This window comes from Orbicella franksi, chromosome 6 (assembly GCF_964199315.1).
Source record: "Orbicella franksi chromosome 6, jaOrbFran1.1, whole genome shotgun sequence".
Lineage (NCBI taxonomy): Eukaryota > Metazoa > Cnidaria > Anthozoa > Scleractinia > Merulinidae > Orbicella > Orbicella franksi.
In genome coordinates, this window is record NC_138150.1 from 6523487 (window position 1) to 6534361 (window position 10875).

At 41.5% G+C, this 10875-nt stretch overlaps 1 protein-coding gene and 1 pseudogene across 1 annotated transcript; one reads left to right on the plus strand and one right to left on the minus strand.

The window, feature by feature from the left end:
• The first annotated feature begins 1434 nt into the window (after positions 1-1434).
• LOC145490414 (uncharacterized) lies at positions 1435-5405 on the plus strand (annotated as a pseudogene).
• Positions 5406-5726: 321 nt separating this feature from the next.
• On the minus strand, positions 5727-7650 carry LOC145490416 (uncharacterized). Its single transcript, XM_081469540.1, has one exon. The coding sequence runs from the start codon at positions 7422-7424 to the stop codon at positions 5727-5729; it is 1698 nt and encodes a 565-aa protein (XP_081325666.1). The 5' UTR covers positions 7425-7650.
• Positions 7651-10875: the final 3225 nt, after the last annotated feature.

Genomic DNA, 10875 nt, shown 5'->3' on the forward strand with positions numbered 1-10875 from the left:
GAAGAATGATGGGGTTTTGCATGCGAGGCTCTCAAACTTGTTTAATAAAATGGTGCGTCAAATGACGATTTTAATGGAATTTGGTAATTTGCATATTTCTTTGAAATAAAAGGATATTTTGCCGAAAAAACTTTCCGGTATTTTTTGTCATGCCCTAGCCTATCTACCATAGGTACATGAGCGAAATCGAATTTTCGACCCTTGCCGCGAAATTAAGATTTTGTCTGAATTTTACAAGCAGGCACTCTTAAGTGTTTCGGTATTCCTCCCAACTCAAGGCTAGAAATACACTGCGAAGAAATCGTTTGCTTGACGCTGCCTGGCTCACAAATTTGCCGCGCGCGGCTTCAAGGAGCACGATCTGATCACATGCCAGTGGAAAGTTCAAGTTGTTGTTTCCCTAGGGAGTTAGTGAGTTTTGCTCGCCCTAGGGAGTTAGTGACGACCCACGACACGTGACGCGTTTTCCTCCAATCGGAAAACGTATTTGAGTTGGGAGGTAACAATCGTTTTTATCTCCCTCATCGTTTTAATGAATAAATTATACTGTGGATGTCATTAGTGCATTAGTAAACGTACAGTCAGCTAGTGATTATTAGCGTTTTCCACTATTAATAAACACTTTTGAATTTGATCGGATCATATTTCTCTCTGCATATATGCACACTTAATTTACGTTCAATAGCACGTAATCCTTGGTAAACAAATGTGGTATTTTTAGTTTCACATATTTGTTAAGTCACCCGACTCTGCGTCCGTGACACACTTGGATTTACATTACAATACCACACTTTCTTTGAAACACTACTTGCAGTTATACACACATAGATGCGTGGTAGTACGGAGAGAGAGAGAGAGAGAGAGAGAGAGAGAGAGAGAGAGAGAGAGAGAGAGAGAGAGAAAGAGAGAGAAAGAGAGAGAAAGAGAGAGAGAGAGAGAGATCGTTTCCCAAAATTTCTGTTCCCTATCACGTTTTGATCTGTAAGTATCAAAATACTTACAGTAAAAATGAAAGGTAAGTTGATGAAGTGAATCTTACTCTGTTGTTGGCGTGTATACTGGGTATGGCGTATACTACGGATATGGCCAGAGTTGATTAACAAATTTACTCAAACCCGCTATATACGCTTAAACCGGTATATACGCCAACAACAGAGAAAGATCATTGCAACAACTCATTAGCATGCAGTAGGCACATTTCACTCCGTACATGGCGTGTTTACCGGGTTTAGCGTATAAAGCGTATATGAGATGAATTAATTAACATCAACTACTATTACTACTACTACTACTACTACTACTAATAATAATAATTAATTTTATTTATTATTATTATTAGTAGTAGTAGTAGTAGTAGTTGATGTTAATTAATTCATCTCATATACGCTTTATACGCTAAACCCGGTAAACACGCCATGTACAGAGTGCATGCTAATGAGTTGTTGCAATGATCTTTCTCTGTTGTTGGCGTATATACCGGTTTAAGCGTATATAGCGGGTTTGAGTAAATTTGTTAATCAACTCTGGCCATATCCGTAGTATACGCCATACCCAGTATACACGCCAACAACAGAGTAAGATTCACCTCATCAACTTATTATTGTTCATCACATCACATACGCATGAATACATTTGTTTAACTTTATCAGCTTTTTTCCGTTATTATTTTCAAAAGGAACTAACCACAAGAAATTTGTCAGAAATATCAAAGTTATTGATAGGTTACATAACGCTTATGTAATCTTTTCTTCATCAAATGTATTAAAGCATTAACTTGTTTTGGAGATTTGTATTGTGGAGTGTTTAGGTGAAAGCCATTATTTGTTTTTGAGCTCAACGAAAGAATTTAGAGAAAAAGAATATTGCAAAGCTATTGGTGGTGATCAAATGGAGTTCTCAATCTTTCACCTGTGATTTGCTCTGCTATTCTCTCCGGCGGGTTTGAGAATGAAAATTTGTTCATGTTTGTGACGGAACAGTATTTAAGGGTAGTCAGAACTTCAAACGGCTCAGTTCATGCTCATGTTCATGTGGCAAGATGAGCAAACCTTGCTCTCAGTTAAATAGCAAGGCAATAAGAGATAAGGCGGAGTGCGAGATAGTTGCGAGGGTTGAAAAGCTGTGTTCGGTTGTTGCTTTTAAGTGCGTTTGGCGGGTTAGCGACGCCGAAATAGAAAGAGCATGAAACTGGATATGCGAGAAACGCGACGAATGCGATTTAACCTTGTCAAAATTGGCGGAAATTTGCTTCTTTTTTTCGGCGATAAGTACGTCAACATTGGACAGCAAGAAGCGAAAAAGGCCACAATTGCAGGAGACCAGAGAGAGTGACGAATCGAATGACGAATCGCCCGTCAATGCGTCCCAGCTTTCATCGCCGGGAAAGCAAACATTCCCAGCCATATCTTACTGGGTGGCTTGCCAAACAAACAATGGCTCGGTCATTAATGCACTTAGAATCCAAAGAGCTGTCGCAAGTTTGGAATATTATGCATCAAGGGCGTCACGAAAGAAAAACTGCTGTCATAACCTGAATCAGCTGTGTCAAGTGTTTAAGGACCACAAAAACCTCTGCTTAATGCAACTAGTGGAGTCATCGTACCAGCATTGCCTCGGGTGAGTAGATTAATTTGACCAATTTATATTCTTTGAATTTCTGTTAAATTGCACGCTAATGAAAGTAAATATATAATAAACAAACATAAATAGTCAGAAAGGTAAAAAATGCTATTCATCATTGAAAAATCAAAGTAATCATGCTTCATTGCCCGGTGAAAAGAGACTGTTATTCGATTATCGATAATTGATCAATTTTTATCTTCTCATTTTCAAAACATCGCGAGTTTGATTTCAGCAGTTCACTTTCACAAAGTAATACCAGGGAGATATTGCATTGCCTTACGTAAGCAAAACCTTTTGTTTTGATTGGCAGGGCTCTGCAAGAGGAGCTTCATGGTGACTTCCACGAAGAATCCCAAGAGTCAGCGCCGACGGAAAATGTCGTTCGCCTTCGTGTCGTTCTTGAGAGTTTTCAAACGATGATGGCAGCATCCGTTTCGGAATTACGCCGAGCTGGTCTCGTGTTAGACACCTTTGGATTTGATAACAACCTGCAAAGTACATCGCAGACAGCACTACCAGATCCGCCGCACAAACCCCTATCCTGTCCAGTAACAGCCCTGTGCAACGATATACAAATTGTGATGAAAAGGCTGCAGTATGCTGTGTATCGCGGCGAGGTGTACAAACTGGCGGCCAAATCGCAGTTCACGTTCCAGTATCTGTGTACCATGAAAACGTTCCTCCACAGCCTAATGGGAAACGAAGCGTTCAAAGACCGTCTGGTCCAGCATATTCAACGTGTTCTGCCCATACTAAGCGAGCCAGAAAGCTCTTTCATACGCCAAATTAAGATTGACAGAGATCTGATCGAAGTACAAGACGGGTGGTTTTGGAGCTTTTCCTCTGGGTCGTTCGTCCAAGGGATTATCTCAGAATCTCAGGTGAGAAGAATACACTGGACTGTTTTAACATTTAAATAAGAAGATACAATCAAATTTTCAAACCCAATCTTTACGATCTGTAGCACTGTCTGATGTGCTTTTGTTTTGGCTCTTTTCAACAGAAGGGTCTCACAACTCCACGCGCGTTTGTGGACTACGACCGACTCAAGGACCCGGAGCCAAGATATTTTGAGGCAATCCTAAGGAACAGCCTAACAGAAGATGAAATTCGACAGTTTTGTGCAGATTTCCTGGCGTTGTTCCGTCCCAAAGAACACAAACAGCCTGTGCTGTGTGCTATTGGCTCAGCTGACAGCGGAAAGACCAGCCTCTTCTCACCTGTTTTTCAGATCATTCCCCTAAGCCGAATTGCTCGCGTCACGAAGCAAAAGAGTTTCAACAAGGCTATGATCGACAACCTGACAGAGGTTATCTTCCTAGACGAGGCATATGCCACCCTGCTCGACATAGATGACTGGAAAATCATATGTCAAGGGGGCTTCACGTCGCACGACGCGAAGTGGAAAAAGGCTCAAGGTTTCCATTGCACTGCGACCATGTGCATAACTTGCCAGGTGGAAATGGATTTTGGTGCAGCTCACAATCAAGCTATGGACAAACGCCTGCGCAAGTACCACTTCAAGAGTCTTCCTCGTGTCGAACCTGAAGCAAACAAGTGGCTGAGGAAACATGCTATGGATTGCATTGTGTGGGCGCACAATATCGTAGGAGACAGCCCGAGCAGTCAGGCCAGTACAATGCCCACTGTGCACGAAAGTGGTATGCCTGAGGAGGAGTTGCGCAACATTTTGAGCGTTTCTTTAATAGACGAAGAAGTCGACGAAACCGCCCAGGGCGATTGTAGACGAGAACAGAGTTGCCGCCTTCTGACAGAACCGCAATCCCGAGAAGAAAGCTCTGAAGAGGACGCCATTGAAGATGTCGGCGATTCCGATGAAGACGAGACCCTGACGACCTTGAAAGCTAGGCTGGCACAATGCTCACCTGGCTCTCTACGTCACCGCCAACTGAGCCACATGTTAGAAAGTCATCTCGCTGAAAAGGAAAGGCTGAAAAGGGTTGAAGAAAGGTGCTATAAGAAGAGGCAACACTTCTTACAAACGAGGGGAGTGTCGGTGGAGCACGTGTCGTTGCTCCCGCACGACCATAACGAGCCGCTGCCCACACCGATTCGAAGGGACCTCGCTGCCTTTCAAGAAGATCAGGAACAGGAAAGGATCAGAACAGCATTTGGGAAGCCGTGGCTTTTAGCTATGGAGAAGGAAATGGCTGAGCAAAGCGAAAGAATGGAAGATCCAAGAGACGAAGAAGAACGAAGAGTGATGCAAAGTCTCCTGGAAATCAATTGCGAAAAACTGCGCTGTTATCACGAGCGTCATGGAACGCTGAAACTACCGGCTGCCCTGGCAGAACGCAAGAGGCTCTGCCTTAGCAACGAGCTGGTAGACCGTTCTTGCGTGAATTTCATACGAGACCTGTTCTCTCCGCTGCCAGTGAGAGTCTTCCCACCCAGCCAGCGTCCAGCAAATCTGCCTGCCAGAAGCAGGAGCTCAGACGAAGACGACGAAGAATGTTGGTCGGCGGCACCAAAGACACCAATGTACATTCCGAATGACGACGTGGAAGCTATCTGTCCACCGTCCCCAGGCATTGCTCGAGCTCACAACCCTGTAGCAGCTACGTCAGTGAAGAGGCCGCACTTTCAAAGCCAGGCGCATCCATCCAAGAAGCAAATGACCCTGACTCGTTTTATGCAGACTAGTACGCAACCGTAGATTGGTAGTTTCATGGGCTTGTAATAAGACAGCTTGCGTGCGACTTATTCTTTCTATGTTCATATTTGCACATGTATTAGTGTGTGCATTGTTAAGGAATACCACGTTGCGCTCATGCTACGTTTGACTATTTTGCACACGATGTGAATTAAAGGAAAAATATTATGGCTATTAGTTACATTAAGAGATTATAGTTCTTGAAAGCACTGTGAACTAGACAGTCGTTATGCTACAGTGATATTGACAGTGGCGATAGGCCAGTTCCAAAAGAATATAACATGTTTCTTGAGTTTGCTGTCATCTGGAGACAGGAAGATGCATTTACAATAAAGCAATTGATTTTTGTCTGTTTTGTGTACAACAAACTCTGCTTACACCCATCAGCTTTGCATTGAAAGTCAGTGTCCACACTTTTCCAGTCTCTTTATCAAACTAGCGACATTTTCATTCCGGCCCTTTTCTTTAGAGAGTCCGCCGGTCTTCCGTCTTGAAATGCGAAATCGGAATCTCTCAAAATAGCTGTCCACTGTCCAAACCCGTGCTTAGTTATCCCTTCCTTCAGAAAATCATCCTCTTCTTTCGTGAATTTTAAAACATGACGAGTTTTCCTCTGAAGGTGCAAGTTTCTCTTAGGCAGGGTATCCTTTATGGGGGTCGAGCTGTTTTTATTCTGAGCTGTCTCAACTGAAGGCCCGGAGCTGGACGTTGAACCGCCAAGTCTTGCGTGTACGTCATCGTCTACCTCGGAACCCTTGGTACCTTGAAGTTTTTGAAGACACTCGTGACCCTTCAGGGCAACTTCTCGCGATCGTTGCTTTTGATAGTGAACTTTAGCAACCGCAGAACTGTGTTTCTGGTCCTCAGACAAAAACCTTTGCTCTTCGCTAGTGAGCTGATTGAGGCTTTGCGTTTCGACGATTTGGCGATAACGTGTGGGATGAATGTATTTTCCAATTGCATCAAAAACCAGTTTGCTCATAGTTTCGCCCAGTTTGCCATGCTGACCTCCATTTCTGGTGACGAGAACGAAATCACACTGGGGCTTAAGCAACGGTCTAACGTTCGAGATGTAGCCGTTAAGAACGTGCATGTTTGCGTCGGTCAGAATCAAAGAATCGAAGCCATATTTTCCAGCCGTCTTGAACGTTTTCTGATCGATAAATCCACCGTTTTCCTTAGCTGTGGCAATCATGTCCACCGTCAAATATTGGTACGTCATGGGCCGCGATCCCTTCACCTTGATGAACAGATACATGGCTACAAATTTTGTGGCAAATGTTAGGTCTGAGGGGTTCACTTGGGCTGGACTGGTTTTGCACATTTTCACGGTATTTTCGTAACGCGGCAGATGAAATTTCACCACCTCCAATAACACCTCCATTGTTGCCCAGTGCCCTCTTGCTTCCAGAGTCTCGATGTCTAAATCTTGTGTCCACTGCAATCTCATCATCTTTGCAACTGTTTTTCGGGCTCTCTTGAGGTACAACTCTGTCGTAGAGAACTTTCTTAGAACTGCTTCTGATGCGCCATGAAGTTTTCTGAAGTCGATCAATTCAGAAATAGCATCTATGTAGCCCAAACGCCCACCATGACCGAGCTTACATTCATCTTGTAAGTAGTCGATAAATTTAAACAACAGATTTGGAGAACACAAACTAAAGTCGACCACTTCAAACGTTAACTCCTCTTCATCTTCACAGCAAAATCTAAGAAACTTGAAGCACCTTGTCACTATCTGTTGAGCGGCACGATCTTTCTTACAACCGCCAGCACTTCCTGTCAACCATTTCGTGAATACTTCGCCAATGTTACATGATAATGGAAATGAAGAAAGTAACTTCACGTTGTGCTTTGTGGTCTCGCTTGTCTCATCTTCATTTCTTCCAATCGTCAGCGACTTTGTTACTTGTTTAGAATCGGGCCTTTCGTCAAAATAAAAGAACCAACTGTGTTTAGTGCTAACGTGTTTTCTACAGCCTCTCTGACTTTGAAATCCATCATGTTCACACTCTTGTATCGGGCAATGGTAAAAGCTGTCTGCTTCATCCTTTTCCAAGTGAAGCCGCTTTGGTTTGGGTGATGCTCCTTGGACATCTGACCAATTGACTTTGCACTTCTTGCTCATTTTTTCCCTTTAAACAACATGTGGCTAGCACAATCGCCTTTAAATCTTAGCCGAAACAAAAGGACGTTTCAACTTGCCAAAACATGCCCTTGCTTGCCCACACTCATTACTATTGTGTAAAATTCATGACAGTGAGATACAACCCAAACTTGCCCAGGCAGGTCTGTACACGCCTATTCAGTGACACAATACATAGTTAACGGATCGATAAATCGGAACAATAAAGTCCAAACCTTGTTCCTAATGACCAATTTCGGAACAATATATTCCATTTACAGATAGCAAAATCGGAATAACACAGTCTTTCTTTATTAATTTCGGAACAATGTGTTCCACGCACAAATAGGAACTCGGAACAAAACAGACCTAATTTATCAAGTTAGGAACAATGTGTTCCATGCACAAATAGGAACTCGGAACAATACAGACCTAATTTATCAAGTTAGGAACAATGTGTTTCATGCACAAATAGGAACTCGGAACAAAACAGACCCAATTTATCAAGTTAGTAACAATGTGTTTCATGCACAAATAGGAACTCGGAACAAAACAGTCCTAATTTATCAAGTTAGGAACAATGTGTTCCATGCACAAATAGGAACTCGGAACAAAACAGTCCTAATTTATCAAGTTAGGAACAATGTGTTCCATGCACAAATAGGAACTCGGAACAAAACAGACCCAATTTATCAAGTTAGGAACAATGTGTTCCATGTACAAAAAGGAACTCGGAACAAAACAGTCCTAAATCACTCATTTGGGAACAATTTGTTCCACTTGCAGTTGACAACTCGGAACAAAATGTTCTTGTCTTACCTTACAATGAACGCTATGTTCCCACTCTGTAAAAAGCTGGTCCTCTTAAGGTTAATAGGAACACAAAAATGAGGAACACTCGATCCCAGAGGAACGTTCCTTTACAAATATCGGAACAGCCGAAAAAACTTAAAATTTGTGAAAAATAAACCAACAAGTTCAGCTTTAAAGCTAAAAAAGCATCTATTAAACGTTTAGGTAAAATAGAACCAAGCTTCAAAATCTAGAGCACTTTGATGTTCTCGAAGGCAGTAAAATAAACCCTGTAAAAATTTTGGGAAATGTAGAGGAGAGAGAGAGAGAGAGAGAGAGAGAGAGAGAGAGAGAGAGAGAGAGAGAGAAATATTGTTCAGTTGCGTTTTAGTCTTAAAGGAATCTTCTGTCACTGCTCTCTATTGTCATTATAAATGGTCATCTCCAGTAAAACCATTAAACGGATTGATAAATGCACTTCAGAGATTTCAAAGTTAGCATTTTTCCGGTGAACATGAACATTCTCGAGCATGCCTCAACAGAACTTTTCTACACATTCCTGGGTCCGGCCAGCTAAAGAAGAGCATTAACATAAATCATGGTGCAAAACTATACTCTTTTACGTAGCAATATATCTCTACACATATATCTCTATACGTTTTGAGAAGGATAATTCAACAACTGTTTGCAAACTACTATTTACGACAAAAAATATTAAATATCATCAGCTCTTTTATTCTAACCCAGACTACGTAGGTAGGATTGCGCCAAGGAAACAGAATGAACTTTTTATCACTTACCAGTTCTAAAGGTCAAAATGTTTTGGTCTGACTAATCGTAATGTCATCGTCAGTATATTGCCATCACTCAATATGTATGGGTTATTGATGAAGCGTCAGGTCAGGGTGGCTGGATATTGGCCTAGTTCCATTTTTTCCGTGTTTATGGATCGAGATGGAGTCGAGTTCCAAGGGCACGCGAAATAAAAATAAAAATAAAAAAAATAAACGTAGAGTATTTTTGCGTTCGGAGAACGCATACCTAATTTTGACCTGTTGCTTTCTAGAGTTGGTTACCCTGTGCAAGATTATATGCAGAAAAACTCCACATTCCTGTAAGGACACCAAAATGGCCACCCCGCTTGATTTTTGCAGGGGCATGTCACGGCCAGTAAACTGGTACCGTTTAATACTAAGACATGTGATTACATGTGATAAGACATGTGGCGAACATGTGAGCATGTGAGCAGACCATCTGAGCTCGTCTTTACGCTGAATCTCCATTCATTCCATTCAGTTGCCGTAGGCTTCGCTATTTTGTGCTCTCAGCGTTGGATTTTGGTGAATTTAAACGCTTCGACGGTAGCATTTATCGAAATCTGAGGAAATTGTCTTTGTTTATTTTATATGTTAACGAACACGACTTAGGCCTACTCTGGGACCTTAAGTCGCCTAAAGTTGCCTTAAGTCGCCTTAAGTCCCCTAAAGTCGCCTTAAGTTGCTATCGGTTACGCAGTGTTAAAAAGGTTTCAACACACTCAAATTGACCGTGTAGAAGGTTATTAGACATGTAACTGTCATGTTAGGGTAAACTCCACTCTAACCCTATGGAGGAGGCACGATGACCCAATTATTTTTAACACTCGTTCCCAATGCATTGGAGCCATCCAAACCCCCCTGAAAGGGCCCTAGTCAGCCACACCTTTGTTTTTGTTTACATACCAGAGGTTGGCTTTTATGCTTTATTCGGAGCATGTCGAAGCAAAGAAAACCACTGTGAAGCTACTAAAGATAAAGGGACATACTTTCAGGAACACAACTTACAGTAAAGCAACAAGACTTTGCCTCACCATGCAATATCAATAATTTTGATGGCATCGAAAATAGCAGAGACTGACTAGGGTCTTTTAAGAAGCTGAGGACCCGGCAATTACTGTATTATGCCTCAAAGCCGTGGCTCCCTTATAGATTAAAACACCTAATATTATTATAGTCCTGCATCTCTCTAGCCCCCATGTTAGCAGGAATAATTTCTACATGTGGACAATAGTTAAATAGGAATGACAATCTGATGTATACTCTCTCACAGATGGCTTTTTATTTCTATTAAGTTTTTTTTCTTGTATTTCATTGTAAAAGAGTTAATAAAAAAGATGACACTCTGTGTTATCATCAGGAAATATATTAAATATGGAAAGACATAACAAATAACTATACTGCAATAATTTCATTTAAGCTTATTAATTTTTGTACGATATTTCTGAATCATCTTCCGAAGACCTACAGTGTATAATTACTAAACAACAACAGTGAGAGGTGTTCCAGATCATCAAGATGAAAAGAAAAAAACAGCTAGAAAGATATTTCTGGTTTAAGGCTCAATTCTTTCTAGTCACTTTTACACCGAGCAGTAAAAATATGGTCATCCAAAGTCAACTGAGCCGAACTGAGTCTACACTTTAAATACTTTACTTACCCAGTGTAAAAGAGTGACAAAAGTGGGCCATTTCTCCAGCAAAAATCATTATTTGCATTTTACTTCCACATTCGACCAACTGTAAACGTTTGAATTTCGTAATTGGACGAACAAACTTGCAGCATAATGTGTATCTATCCTTTTCGTACATTTGATGAAGCCAGGTATTCACATCACCTTATACACT

What these genes read in the sequence shown, in the direction of transcription:
- LOC145490416 (XM_081469540.1), bottom strand. Translation starts at nt 7,424, where the DNA reads ATGAGCAAGAAGTGCAAAGTCAATTGGTCAGATGTCCAAGGAGCATCA.